Source organism: Bos javanicus, chromosome 22, assembly GCF_032452875.1.
Source record: "Bos javanicus breed banteng chromosome 22, ARS-OSU_banteng_1.0, whole genome shotgun sequence".
NCBI classification, from domain to species: domain Eukaryota; kingdom Metazoa; phylum Chordata; class Mammalia; order Artiodactyla; family Bovidae; genus Bos; species Bos javanicus.
In genome coordinates, this window is record NC_083889.1 from 54223146 (window position 1) to 54238580 (window position 15435).

At 49.6% G+C, this 15435-nt stretch overlaps 1 protein-coding gene across 1 annotated transcript in view; it reads left to right on the top strand.

The window, feature by feature from the left end:
• The window catches only part of CDCP1 (CUB domain containing protein 1), a 56634-nt gene extending 44843 nt beyond the window's left edge, over window positions 1-11791 (top strand). Inside the window, exons 6-9 of the mRNA XM_061397053.1 lie at window positions 506-886; window positions 2714-3079; window positions 5456-5543; window positions 8162-11791. Coding sequence (XP_061253037.1) covers window positions 506-886; window positions 2714-3079; window positions 5456-5543; window positions 8162-8594 — 1268 coding nt within the window. The 3' untranslated portion in view covers window positions 8595-11791. The remainder of the gene's footprint in view (window positions 1-505; window positions 887-2713; window positions 3080-5455; window positions 5544-8161) is intronic.
• Window positions 11792-15435: the final 3644 nt, after the last annotated feature.

A 15435-nucleotide genomic window follows, 5' to 3' on the forward strand; every position in this document is an offset into this window, starting at 1 on the left:
GATGCTCTTAGGGTCTCCACCGAGGCATTAGCTGGGTCCAGGAGAGGTGAAGCAGCTAGCCCGAGGCCACCCTGATAGGAAGCAGCAGAGCTGAGACGCCAGCTGAGATCTCCCCAGCTCCACTCTGCTCTAATCACTAAGCAGAACTGCTTCCCCACAGGCAGGGACGCTGAGCAGTAGGGCTGGGTGCAGGAAAAATACCTACACTTGGCCCATGTGGCACTTGGCATCTAAGATATAGGTTGTCTTAGAGATGAGAACTGGCAGCAAACAAGAAGAGAAATTTTCAACCCTGACTCCTCCCCAGAAGGTGGTCTGCCAGTTTAGTGGAGAGTAAGAAAGCGAGAGCAGGGAGTGAGCTGGGAAAGGAGCACCAGGGAGGCAGGAATGAAGGAAGAGGAGAGACCAAAGGGAAAAGCAAGAAAGCCTCGGGCTAACTTGAGAGCTGGAGAGGATGCGCTGCCGGTCTCCTCCCAGCTGAGCACCACCTGCCCCTCTTTCACAGGCTGCTTGGACCACCGGTACTGCCACCGGATGCGCTACTCGCTCCAGCTGCCACCGTCCGTCTTCCAGCTGCCCGTGCAGCTGCACGACTTCACCTGGAAGCTCCTGGTGCCCAAGGACAGGCTGAGCCTGGCACTGGTGCCGGCCCAGAAGCTGCAGCAGCACACGCACGAGAGAGTCTGCAACACCAGCTTCAGCTACCTGGTGGCCAGTGCCGTGCCGGGCCAGAACCTTTACTTCGGCTCCTTCTGCTCTGGAGGGTCCATCGAGCAGATCCAGGTGAAGGAGAACATCTCGGTGACCCTCCGCACCTTTGCCCCCAACTTCCAACATGAGAGCGCTAAGCAGGACCTGACTGTGTCCTTTATCCCCCACTTCAAAGGTAAGGGTGTCTTTCACTCTCTCCCCATCTCCATGCCCCCTTAGCCGTTCTCGTTGGAGAACTCATTTTGCTTTTGTGATCGACTTAATTGTCGATTTGAAGAGAAAGGGGTACCTGAGTGGGCTATTCCTCTCGCAAGATGAGGAATCCTAATCCTGACTTTACCATTAGGCTAGTGTAGACAATTCCAGGAGTTAGAAATAAGTCTCTCACATCACTCACTGACAATAGGAGGTGATGGTTGGTAGGCAGCGGAACAAATAATCAGGTCTCGAGCCTTTTTTGGAAGCAGGCAGGGCATAAATGAGAACTAACCATAGTCTCAAGTCCTGGATTCTTGAGGTGGTAACATAAAAATCCTTATGCAGACATGCTTATGATTCTGCTTTGACAATTAAGAATGTGGTTCAGAGGACACAGAGGAAGGAATATGGAGAGAGAGATGAATCTTTGGAGCATTCTCTTGCATGGGGGAGCAGAACCCTCCTGGGGGGCCGGTGCATGATCTTCTCAGGCAGTAAATGAGGTTTAAATCAGTCACAATGGATGAACTCTATATGGCTGATTTTGAAATTCACGGTCACCATTACAAAGTTTTTAGTTCATTTTTAATTTGACCGAGAGTTTAATTCAAGGTTTACTCCATAGTTTTGTTCTCAGAGCCATGAGTGGGAGGGAGATGAATCTTTGGCCGGTGAGATCAAGGTCAGTCCAGGCTGTCTGGTGTCTTCTAGGTTACCAGTGAAACTCCTTCTGGGGAGTCTTTGAAAATAAGACACACCATCCTCAGTATGGAGGGTTGGGGTTTTATCTTACCCGAAGGTAAGGAGTGGATTAGAGACCCTTTCAGCTTTGCCATTCTAGAATTCCTCCCAGAACCTGAAGTTTTCTAAATCTCCAAAATAGAAATCAGTATATTCCAGTCCCACCACGGTGCAGAGCATTAGATGAATGTTAGCTCCGTTGAGGGCATATTTCTTTCTTTCCATTTTTAACTTTTCTGGCCGTGCCAAGTGGCATGTGGGATTTTAGTTCCCCAACCAGGAATCAAACCTTTGTCCTTTGCATTGGAAGGCGATTCTTAACCACTTGACCACCAGGCAAGTCCTGCGGGCATTTCTGAAAAGAACCTGAGATAACCACCAGTTTGGCAAACTGGCCTGTTTTATGTTTGGTTGGTTTTTTCAAAAGGCCTGAGAACCTCCTTGAAGACTATTCTTTTGACCAATATGGTAGCCACAGACCACAGGTGGCAGTTTACATTTAAATCAATAGTAAATGAAATTAAAAATTCAGTTCCTCAGTCACACCAAGTACTTTCCAAGTCTTGCAACAGACACCTGTGGCTGTGACCACTCTCCTGGCCGGTGCTGATCCAGAGCTTCTCCGTCATGGCGGGATGCTCTGTGGTCTGCTGTAACATCATCTCCTCCACCTTCCTGTTCTCTCCATCTTCTTTAAAAATAATTTATTTAATTTATGTTTGCTTGCACTGGGTCTTCGTTGCTGCCTGCCGGCTTTCTCTAGTTGTGACATGCAGGGGCTACTCTTTGGTGCGGTGCTCGGGCTTCTCATTGTGGTGGCTTCTCTTGTTGCGGAGCACAGGCTACGGAAGCTCGGGCTTCAGTCGTTGCAGCACATGGGTTCAGGAGCGTAGAGCTTAGTCACTCTGAGTCACGTGGAGTCTTCCCCGGCCAGGGATAGAACCCGTGTCCCTTGCTTTGGCAGGCAGATTCTTGTCCCCTGTATCCCCAAGGAAGCCCTGTGTTCTCTCCATCGTGATTGAGTGAAACAACATCTGAGTGGATTCTGTTCCCTTTCCTGCAGAAGAAAGTGTCTTCACAGTGACCCCAGACACGAAAAACAAGGTCTACCTGCGGACCCCTAACTGGGACCGGGGCCTGCCGTCCCTCGCCTCGGTGTCCTGGAACATCAGTGTGCCCCGCAACCAGGTGGCTTGCCTGACCTTCCTCAAAGAGCGAACAGGTGTGGTCTGCCAAACCGGGCGTGCATTCATGATCATCCAAGAGCAGCGGGCCCACGCCGAGGAGATCTTCAGCCTGGAGGAGGAGGTGCTGCCCAAGCCAAGCTTCCGCTATCACAGCTTCTGGGTCAACATCTCCAACTGCAGCCCCATGAGTGGGAAGCAGCTAGACCTGCTTTTCTGGGTCTCGCTTACCCCAAGGACCACGGGTAAGGTCTTTTGGGGGTGGTGGTGGACAGCAAATTGTTGGCTTAAGAGTCGGGAGCAAGCCTGGAAGGCAAGTCAGAAAGCATGGATTTCAGCCCTGGCTGTCCATGTATCAGTTAGCTATTGAATCAGTAATTCTGAATAACAAACCACTCCAGAATGCAGTGGTTTAAAAACAGCCGTTCGTAATTTCTCACATGTTGGCTGGGCATTTCTGGTCTGAGCTGGGCTTATCGGATTCATTCACTCAAGCCCCTGTGGGCAGCTGCAGGTGGGCTAGAGAACTTTGTCAGTCTTGACCAAACACTCTCACATTCTGGGGCCCAGACAAGATCAGCAGGGACAACTGGGATTCCTTGGCTCTACTCCACGTGGATTCTTACCCTCTAACCCAGGCCCCTTCTCATGGCAAAGCCAGAGAGATCCAAGAGAGGCTGGGGGAAGCATGCTAGGTCACCTGATGCTTAAGATTAGAAACTCATACCCCATCCCTGTGACAGCATTGGTTTGGTCAACTCAGATTCAAGGGGAGGACAGGTAGGCTCCCCCTCTTGGTGGGAGGAGCTGCAGAATCACACAGTAAAGGACATGGTTTGAGGAGGGGGGAGAATTGGGCATTTTTTGTAGTCAATCTACTACTGACCTCTTTCTGACATAGAGAAAGTCTCTTTTGCCCTCTGATCTTCCTCATCTTCCTTCTGTAGAGAATAGATGACTGTAACTACCCTGTAAAATTTTCACTGGGCATTCAGAGTTGGTGACTCAGATGTGAGAACCTGAAAAGTGGGACACGGACGCATGGCACCAGCACTTTTTATTTAGTCCAGTGAAGCATCAGAATCCCTAAAGGCCCTTGGTCGTGAGCCATGATGAGGATTTTGCTTTTATGCCCAGGGTAGCAGCATCCATTGGAGGGTTTCAGGTAGTCTGTGCTGGGGCCATGTTTGCACTGGATTCCAAGATAGTCACAGAGCATCCCAGTGTTGGAACCACGGAGATTTGTTCCCTGACCCCTTCTCTTTTTGATGGTCAGATAGACTGTGTGTCTATCCAGGTGGATAGATTGTGACCACCCAGGCCACACAGGTGGTCAGCAGCAGGAGCATCGACAGGGACCGGAAACCACATGTGAAAAGCTCGCCCACACTCAGATTAGCTCCTGGGTTTTTTCCTTCTCTTCCATTCATTTTCTGTCATTTATGTCTAGTCCTGTTTTTCTCTCAGTCTCACCTTTTGTTTTCTTGTTGAGCCAGGCAGAAAGTCTAAATCCCAGCTTGGTGCAGGGCTCTCTCTCTGACTGCTTTTCCTTTTCCTTTGTACAACTGCAGGAGAAGGACAGCACACATGAGACAACCCTCTCCTAACTCCTTCTCCTCTGACTTTTGACTCCCTGCTTTCTTCTACACTCTTCTGTCCTCCAACTCGGGCAGTGGCGATTGGGGGAGCACAGCTGGGATAGGCCAGGAGTAGCCTTTGGAGTAGATCTGGTAGGTCTCCCAGTTCACTGTGTAACAAACTACCCCAAGATTTAATGGCTTAGATGGTCACCATTTTTTTATGCCCACACTCCATGGGTCAGGAGGACTTCCCAGGTGGCACTACTGGTAAAGAATCCATCTTCCAATGCAGGAGAAGTAAGAGACATGGGTTCCGTCTCTGGGTCTGGAAAATACCCCAGAGGAGGGCATAGCAGCCCACTCCAGTACTCTTGCCTGGGAAATCCCATGGACAGAGGAGCCTGGCGGGCTACAGTCCATAAGGTCGCAAAGGGTCAGACATGACTGAAGCGACTCAGCATGCACGCATGCAGGCATGGGTCAGGAATTCAGACAGGGTACAGCAAAGGGTCAGACATGACTGAAGTGACTCAGCATGCACGCACGTAGGCATGGGTCAGGAATTCAGACAGGGTACAGCAGGTGGCTCATCTCTGTTCTAAGATATTGGGAGCCTCCGCCAGATGCCCTGAACAGCTGCGGGGGGTAGGCTGGGATGGTTCACCTTTGTTCACTTTCAAGGCTGGGTGGGACCCTTGGGTTTTGTTTTTTTTCTCCCTCCTGGAGTCTCAACATGGCCGCTTGAGCTTCCTCACAGCATGGTGGTCTCAGCATAGTCAGACTTCTTACATGGTAGCTGGATTTTCCTCAGGAAACACAAGACGCTTGCACATTTCTAAAAGGTTAGGCGCATACCAGCTCAGCTCATATTCAAGAGGAGAGGAAGCAGATTTCCCTGAATGTGTGAGGAGTGGCATGTGCATATGGGCAGGGAAGGAATGGATGGTGGCCATCTTTGAAGACTGTCTACTGAAGTTTGTCACCAGGCTAAACTAACCTCACATGTCTCCTCATCTCTCTCCCTTGTGTCTCTGCTCACAGACCTGACTGTCATCATCCTCACGGTGGTGGGAGGTGGCGCCTTACTGCTGTTTGCCCTCGGATTCATCATATGCTTCGTGAAAAAGAAGTAGGTGGAATTTCTCAAACTCTTCTCCTGAGCTGACACCTCCTCATATCACACAATCCAGAGCTGTCATTAATTATTGACTTTTTTTCCTTGCTTTCCGTTGACCGCCCCCCGCCCCCCGAAAAGATCAATCTTAAATACTATTGCTAGGGGGGATTTCCCTGGAAGTCCAGCAGTTAGGATTCCGAGCTTTCCCTACCTCGGGCACAGGTTTGATCCCCGGTCAGGGAACTAAGATACCACAAGCTGTCTGGCATAGCCAAAAAAAAAAAGGAGCATAAACAGTAGTGCCAGATGTGAAGTATGCTTGGGGGTGGGGTTGGCGTAGAAACCCCCTACCTAGCAGGAAAAAAAAAAGAAAACACACATGTGGTGACATTGTAGCCTGCAGTGTTTAGGCAGCTGCCTCAGCACAAGCTCCCTGTGAATCATTTACTGTCTGCTCATTAGACTGCGGTCCTCATGGGGGTGATGCTGGCAGAAAAAGCTCACGTAAGCCCTGCCAGACCAGGCCTGTGAACCTGCTCCACCGTCACCTTGAGGTACACATGCACGCTGCCCAGCTTGTTCTCCTCCAGTTTTTTAAACAGTCTGTCTGTTTATGCTTGTTTGTTGGCCTCCAGACGAATACCAGAAAGCCAGCCCTGTGGGCAAGAGCAAGGAAGAGCCAGTTAACTGACTCAAGTCTCACCTTCCACCCCCTCGGGATGACAGCTTCTTTTTTATGAGAGGACAGGGTTGACCTTTTCAGAGGTTCACCTTAGTCCACGCTGCTACCAGATTTCATCAATTCTGCTCGTATTTCTGATTAAAGCCATGGGCGGAGGGGGCAGTGGGGGGTGCGTCTGTTTTCCTTAGCAAAAAAACTAAAAAAAAATTTTTTTTATTAACCGGGGCCATGAGCAAACAGTTGAAATTGCTGATCATCAGTGAGACTGTCTAGAAATGTCTCTGCTGATGAGGACGGGCTGGCAGGTCCAGGGGAGACGTCTTCTCGGTGAAATGGGATTGCACATGTCTTGCATGAGGGGAAAGGACTTCTTTTAATGACATATCATCGTAAGGTTTCTCTCAGGAAACTTTCCCGTCTGGGGTGCATGGTATGCTCAACCCAGATGGGAAAGCGTGTCATTAATACTGAGAGCCAGCTTCCTGCCCAGGAGGGAATTGGGCAGGGAGGGGAGGGACCTGCACTTGCCTCCATCCCTAAAGTGCCCCAGTCCGGGCCTGAGAATCCTCAGCCCCCTCCTTGCTGTGGGGGAGGCTACTGGCTGGCAGATTTACATAAGGCTCCTCCATCCCCAAGTTAGGGTGGGAGGGAACGAGGCTTCTGTAAGGGGGAAGAAGGGCAGACAGTGCCGTTGAACTTGTTCCTTAAGCATGTATTTCCTGGGACTTCCCTGGTGGTCCAGTGGCTAAGACTCCACGCTCCCAATGCAGGGGCCCTGGGTTCGATCCCTAGTCAGGGACCTAGATCCCACATGCCACAGTTAAAGATTCCGTCTGCTGCAATGAAGACCTGGCACAGCCAAGTAAAAAAAATTTTTTTTAAAAAGCGTGTATTTCCTGAGGGTCTTCTGGGCCTTAGGAACCAAATGAGGTGTTGGGGATACACAGGAGACAGAAGAGCTTAGTGGGGACAAGAACGGCACTGTAGGAGCACATGGGAGGTCATCATTACAGGACTTCAGGCTGGAGCCCTGGCAGCCCGTTGTTCTGGCCGGGGAACCCAGCGTTACAAGCTACATGTGCTGGATTTATTTTTATCTCAGAAAAGTCCGGGTTCATCATTAGCGAACCGCCAGCCAGCGAACTGCGTTATGTGATCCCTTATGCTGATTGAGCTAATATCCTCCATTTGAATCTCTGATTGGCTAAAAAGTCAGCCTACCCCGCTTTTCACTGGTGGAGATGGACAGCGAGGCTTTGTTTTTGAGGCAGGGAGTGCTAATGCCTGTCCACGTCCAAGTACCAAAGAACATTACAAACCAAGCGTCACTGGTGGCGGGGGGAGTCGGGCACCCTGGGCTGACTTTTGTCTTGTTGGTTGCTCTTTCCTCTGTTGGAGGTTACTGCTGAAGGGACTGGCTCCCTCTGCTCCTTCTGAGTCCAAACTGTCCCCAACTCCAACTAAAAACTAAGATACAACCTTCCATCCTGAGTCTTGTGTGCTGTCATTTAGAATCGAAATGGACGTGGCTTGTACATGTGCAAAAGTGAGCTGAAGTGTTAGCTACAGGAAAGAATTCAAAGTCATGGGAGGCTGGCCTGGGCATGCCCATTTCTGCAAGAAAAGGGTATTATCAGACCCTCCACCTTTGGACACCACGGGAGTAATCAAAGCAAATGGAGGCACAGATGGTGTTGAGAGTGCCCACTCTACACCACTCTCTGCTCCTTAAGTTTCCACCTTAAAAACTGGAGACAGAGTTGGTCCCTCCTAAATGTTCTCTGAGGACAGCAATTTCCATTTCAAATGCTAAAGCGACCTGAGGGACTCGGGGAGACATGGGTATAATTGACCCTGAAGGATCTATTATACATTCCAGTAGGGACATACAGTTGATGGGCCTCTGAGGTCACATTCTTCCTGACTTCTGTCTGTTTCCCTCCCTCAGTAAGAAAAAGAAGATCACCAAGGGCCCGGCTGTAGGCATCTACAACGGGAACGTCAACACCCAGATGCCGATGCAGCGGAAGAAGTTTCAGAAGGGGCGCAAGGACAATGACTCGCACGTGTATGCCGTCATCGACGACACCATGGTATACGGGCATCTGCTGCAGGATGCCAGCGGGCCCTTTATCCAGGCAGAGGTGGACACCTACCGGCCCTTCCAGGGGCCCACAGGGGACTTCCCTCCCTCCCCACCCCCCACAAACTCCAAGGCCCCGACCGTCAAGCTGGCCACAGATGAGCCGCCCCCTGGCTCCCCTTCTGAGTCTGAGAGCGAGCCGTACACCTTCTCCCACCCCAAGGACGGGAAGGTCAGCAACAGAAGCACAGACACTCCTCTGCTGGACGCCCACGAGCCCACGGAGCCCGGGGAATAACAGGGACCCACCCAAAGACTTGGCATACGGCAGGGCACTGAGAAGCCCTTTAGGGTTCCCACCCAGATATCCTGAAGACAAGGAATTGTGTGGAAGGACAAAAGGAGGTTTTTCCTGAATGCCACCAACTTCTGATTTCCACGTGGACTCACTCCGCTGCTGAGACGTTGAACATGATGATTTGTGATCCGGATGCTATCATCTCCGGGCATGTCCTTTAAACTCAGGTTGGGTTGTAACCAGCCCATAATGAGAGGGAAGCGGCTGAATCACCCAGGACAGGGCTGCAGCGAGCCCCACATTTGGGTTTAGACCTCTTCAGGTTGACAGTGTTGATCCCTGGGTCCTTGCTCTCACTGGGGAGCCCCTGGATGAAAATGTCAGTGTGCTTTTTTAACTATTATTATTTATTGGGTGGTCCTGGGTATTTAAGAAGTCAAATGGGTTGCCATGCAGCTCGTCTCACCAGACATAGTGGCAGCTCATGCTCACTGATTAGATGGCTGGGTTTTGACTTCTGCCCACCACTAGATAAACATGTGCCTGTCCTCTGGGAGGTGGGAATAATTTGCAGTCTCTCCAGCCGGAAAACAGTGTGTGTGTGTTTGAGGGCACTGACGCACATCTGCTTTGAGGAGAGACTTGCTGGTTGTCTTGCTCTGCATGTGGTTCTCTCGCTGCAAAAATCCGTCTTGAGTCGCATTGTTGTCCTTGGATCGAGGAATAAGAGAAATGTCCTGGAATTGCGGTGTGTGGCTCCACCCAGCTGCAGCAACGCTTTAACATTTAAACAGAAACGTAGAGAGTATTTTCATCCTCTAGAAGCGTTGAAAGAGGATTTCCGTGGTGGCTCAGTGGTGGGGAGTCTGTCTGCCAGTGCATGAGACACGGGTTTGATCCCTGATCTCTGAAGATCGCACATGCCTCAGGTCCACCGAGCCCGTGTGCCACCATCGAGCCAGCACTCTAGAAGCCGGGGGACGCAACTCCTGCACACTACAGCAACCAGAAAAGCCCGAGCACCGCAACAAGAGAAAAGCCTGCCCAGCAACAAAGACCCAGCACAGCCAAAAAGATATAAGCAAACAAAAGCATACACTAGAAAAATAACATTGAAAGGTACAGGAGAGAGTGGCCACTCGTATTAGTTGCTAAGGCTACTGCAACAAATTACTGCACGCATGGTGGCTTGAAACAACACGAGTTTCCTACCTGACTGTTCTGGAGATCAGAAGTGCAAAACGGGTTTCCCTGAGCTAAAATCTGCGTGTCAGCAGAGCTGTGCTCCTTCTGGGGGCTCCAGGGGCGAATCCGTCTCCTTGCCTTTTCCAGCTCATAGCAGCCTCTCACATTCCTTGCCTCCAATCATGGCATTGTGACACTGCTGTTGTTCAGTCGCTCAGTGGTGCCCAGCTCTTCGCAACCCCATGGACTGCAGCACACCAGGCTCATCTGGCCTCCACTCTCTCCCACAGCTTGCATCTCTCTTCTACTGACAAGGACCTTTCACTTACAAACCTCACCCGGGTAATCCAGGGTCATCTCCCCGTCACAGGATCTTTCATTACACTGAAGATCCCCTTTGCCCTGTAAGGTAACATATCCATAGGTTCTGGGCATTAGCACATGGACCTTTCTCCTGCCTACCACACTCTACCCGCCCCAGGAGAGACTACAGAATGTTCCAGCCTACAGATGTGTTTTGTTAGGCCTGCAGCATCTTTTTAAAGAATTACTCACCAACATTTGAAATGATAAAATGTTTACATAACAAATCTGGATCGGAAGATCTGGCCATGCTGGGACTTGCGTGCTCATCAGAAAATAGCCAGCTGGAGTTGACACACAGCTGCTCTCTAGAGGGGGCACCTGATTCACCCATTCCCTGCAGGCCACACCTCTCCCTATCGCCTCCCACAGAGGCTGAGGGTCTGTTGCTGTGGGTGAGTGCCCTTCAGGGCTGCTTCTCTCACAATGGAAAGTTCAGGACCCATACCTCAAGTGACATAAAAAGACAAGTCTTGAGGTTGATGTGTGCTTCAGGAAAGTTGCTTTTTCACACCCAGCCCACATCCTTCATTTATACTGATTACCAGCCCAGCTCCTGCAGGCATTTGCCTTCGTGGCCCCTGCTCTCGTCCAGGAGGAAAAGGATTGTGTTATGGCTTGTCAGCACAGTCCCAAGGTCAATATTTCTGTGGCAAAACCTCCTTTAAAAAATAGATGCGGGTTGTCAAATTCAGTGACTTCACCTTGGAAATGCACTGTCTGGACTTGTCCCCTTGCTACTTTGCCTCCATGAAAAGTTTTGCAATCATCTAAATGCTGGGAGGTCCAAGGTCTCTTGAATTCTTTCCAGAAAGAGGAGTATTATTTTTATTGTGTCTTTGGTGCTCCCTGTGACGCTTTTACTCTGAAAGGCTGGCTCTGCCCACGGACCCTCATTGTCTTGGCCTGAGATGCTGGCAAAGCCCCTCCAGGAAGGACCAGAGGAGGTCTGTGGCTCCTTTCCTTTCACTGAAATTGTATCACTATTTAAAACCATCACTGGGGCCATGCTCCTCCATTCTCTGCCTTCTCCGACCTCTTGGCCTCTTCTGAGGGTCACTCAGCGCTCGGAATTCCACCCCCAAAGCGTGGCTGTCCTCACACACATCATCTTTACCTGCAGGGGCCCCACGTGGCCATTCCTTTTTAACCAAGAGCTCAAAACTCCAGGCCACGTTACTATCTCCTGAGACATCAAGTCAATCTCCAAAAACATGCGTCCTTGAAGGGGCCAGACCGATATACCCTTGGCTCTTCCTTTAAAGCTCAGGCCCCATTTCTGTAACATATTTCAGGGTCACTGAAAACCAAACACATTTGTCAAAGCCTAGCTGGTGCCAGCAGATTGCCCTCCAGGCCACGTCTGCCCTCGCCCTCAAGCCCATCCTCTGACGAAGCCTGGCTTGGGCAGGACTGATTAATGCTGCAGCCATTTTGCAAGGTTGGGTGGGGCCGGGGGGGGTTGGTCTCAAGGAAGAGCCAGGGGGAAAAGCAGAAGTCTATGGGACATAACCTTGGTGAGGGTTAGGACAGATTCATGTGGATCTGCAATGCTTAACTCAAAATAATTTATTTGTTGTAGATACTTTTTAGGCAGCATTTTGTTCATTTCCTATACTTTTTTAAATAAACAAATATACAGAAAAAAAGAGGTATCAGGTTGTTTAAATGCTTTGGCAGCTTATCCCCTGGGTCAGCTGAAGCCCTCATAGCCCGGTTGTTGACTGAGACAGGTTCAGCAGGAGCTCAACGCATTCCATCTTCTCTATGTGTTTATGTTCCAGCAGGCCAGGCTTTGAGCTGCCAGTGGGTGACTCAGAGGCCAGAGTTTGTTCTGTTCTGTTCTTGTTGAGGCAGCCGGAGTCCCCTCTGTGACCCTCCTAATACCTGTCCCCTCTTGAGGCCACCTTGGCCACTAACTGCTCAGTGGCTCAGTACAAGAACCCACCTGCAGTGCAGGAGCCGCAGGAGACTCGGGTTCCATCCCTGGGTCAGGAAGATCCTCTGGAGGAGGAAATGGCAACCCACTCCAGTATTCATGCCTGGAAAATCCCATGGACAGTAGCCCAGTGGGCTATAGTCCATGGGGTCACAAAGAGTCAGACTCGACTGAGCACACACGAAGACGTATGCACACTGCTCTAAGCCCAGTGCAGCTCACCAGCCAACAGAACAGAGGCAAAGGGAGAGTGGTGGGAGGGGAACCTCCAGGTGGGCGCCCGCGCACTTGGACAGGAGACCCAAGTGCTCGAGGGAGACGGAGTACTGCTGTGTAACGAACCAGCCCAGAACTTAATGGCTTAAGAATAATCGTGTATTCTGCCACAAACCTAAGCTGAGCAGGACTCAGCGGGGATGGCTTCTCTGTGCTCTGTGCGGCCTCTCTGGGGCACCTCAACTAGAATCCACTTTCAAGATGGTGCATCACGCAGCCAACAAGTTAGCGCTGGCTACCAGCTACGAGCTTTGATTCCTCATCACAAGGACTGCTCACTCCACAGGGCTTTCTGGACTTCACAACCCAGAGGCTGAATTCCCAGGGTGAGTGCCCCCAGAATCAGGCCAGTGTCTTGAGTCCTGGGCCTGGAACCTGGCCCAGTGTCACATCCATTCTAGCCTATAGGTACATCAGTCTCAGAACCTCAGATTTAAGAGGGTACGGACACAGCATCACAAAAGAACATTAAATCCATAGAGAAGTGACAAGACAAAGGAGAAGTACTCTGAGCTTCTAGGAGTGGCAAACTGTGGAAAGGTAAGAATATGGGGAAAACAAATGGAAAATACAGTTCTTAGCAAAGTGCGTTGTGTCGATTTCTCTGGTGTCTCCTGGCTAAGAGTGTAGAGTTGTCTCTGGTGATTAAGAATTGTTCTGTCCTTCCTGGTAAAGAGGGGGAGGACAGAGAGATTTTCTTGTGTCTGTTCCTTCTTAATTGCCTTCAATTCAAAATAATCCTCATGCCAGGCTGGCATATTTTGGGGTAGAATACCCTAAATCCCTCAACTTTCCCATTTGAAACATAAGTTTCATATATTAAAAGTTGAGTTGGCAGCTGTGCAAAGAGGCTGGAATGAGAAGTAGCAAAATAAGAGATCTGCAGAGGCAGAGAAAAGCCTAAATGGAAGAAGGGGAAAAGAACAAACCTAAGTCTCTTGCCCATGTCTTAATGAATCAGTCTCTCAGACCCAGGAAGGAGTCACTCGGTGAAACAGCTGTGTTTCATTTTAGGAAGCTGTGCTGCAGGCAGGAGCGGGAGCCTGCTTAAGTCCAGCCTTTATATGGTGTCAGCAGTCAGGCACCTGATGAGGGACATTTCTATAGGAAATGAAGGGGAAACAAACTGTAACCTCATTTTTTGAGTCCAGAGGGTCGTTAGTGAGAAGATTTCTAGATGTTGGGCTCAGAGCATTTTTAAATGGTGGACTGAGAACAGCAGTGCCAAGCCAACAAACTTCCTAGTTTGCAATTCCAGTGTCGGATTCGAGCGTCTCCATGAGCATCACTATCCCCAGTATTTCTCGGTCAGGCGTGGAGGTGTACAGCTGCACTTTGCAGGGCTTCTCCTCCTGGCGCTCCTTCTCTCTCTCTTTTTTTTAAGGTAGTCCCAAGAAGGATCTAGGCAGTCAGGTAGTTCTCAATGGCACCAAGCTGGGAGGGAGAGAGAAAAAATGGAAATGTTAATTGCTAAAATGCACGTCAGAAGCCAGTTTACCAAGAGGTCAAAAGGCTCAGAGGCAGTGAGCCTGGCTGGAGTTCCACAACCCACCCACAACAATATGCTAGATTTTGTTGTTGTTGTTGAAAAACAGAATTTCTCTCTATAAGTACCCCCATTTCTATCAAAGATAATCAAAGACTATTTTGTTTGCAAAGTAAGTCTAGTCTCATGCAATTTGGCTTAATTATTTACATTAAGTGCAGCAAGAGTGGTACCATGTCTCCCCAGACCGAAGAGATCTCGGAATTGGCTAAGAGGCCGCCGTGAAACGTGATCTGTGTGACTGAGACAGGCTAACTTCTCAGAGCCAAAATTTCCTCAACTGTAAAATGCAAATCCTAATACCTACTTATTAACAAGGTGACTGCCAGGGTGGGGAAGAGATGCTGCATGTGACACTGTCTGGATTTAGTAGTCACTCTTTGTTAAATCTGCATTGAAGAGAGAAAAAAAATACATAGCCTGTAGTCTGCTCAATTTGGCATGGTCTCATCTTCAGCAAGCTGCCTGTCTTTTCCTGTGGGCTGACAGTTCTCTAGCTAATTGTGTCAAATTTGAAGACGCTGTACTCCGCGTCCTCTCCACACTCATTTTAGCTGTCAGCTTCAGCAAGCTGACATATGATCCTCATCATTCGTGCAGCCCTAGAAAGAGATGTTCCTGGGGGAAGCATCACAGCATGAGCCATGCGGGCTCCACAGCCAAGGAACCCAGAACTATGGGCTTTCATTTTCTAACACGGTTGCAGTGTGATATTTGGCTGCCTGTGGCAGGGGCAGCACCAGCTGTTTGGGCTTGCCTGAGCAGGCACCCAGACCAGAGAAGGACCTCAACAAACACATAAGAGGTGTGCAGCATTGTGGCTTGAAGTTACCATAGCAACTGTCCTGTCTTTTTCTCCTTGCTCCACTCCTACCCCATCACAGGACACCTTTCCTCAGTGACAAAGAGGGCAAGAGTTGTTCAGTCGCTAAATCATGTCTGACTCTTTGCCACCCCATGGACTGCAGCACACAAGGCTTCTCCTGGAGTTTGCTCAAATTCACGTCCATGGAGTCAGTGATGCTATCTAGCCATCTCATCCTCTGTCATCCCCTTTTCCTCCTGCCCTCAATCTTTTCCAGAATCAGGGTCTTTTCCAATGAGTCGGCTCTTCGCATCAAGTGGCCAAAGTATTGGAGTTTCAGCTTTAGCATAAGTCCTTCCAATAAATATGCAAGGTTGATTTCCTTTAGGATTGACTGGTTTGACCTCCTTGCAGTACAAGGGCCTCTCAAGAGTCTTCAGCACCACAGTTCAAAGGCATCAATTCTTTGGCGCTCAGCCTTCTTTGTGGTCTAACTCACATCCGTACACGACTACTGGAAAAATCATAGCTTTGACTAGACGGACCTTTCTTAGCAAAGTGAAATCTCCGCTTTTTAATACACTGCCTACTTTTGGCAAAAAGTATCCCTCCTTTAAAGCTGATCAGAAACTCATCACTTCTCTAATGTAGAACCAAATCAATGCCTCTAAATTGCCTCTAAGCATTGGAAAAGTTTCAAAAAGAAGTTTGAAAAAAAAATCTTATT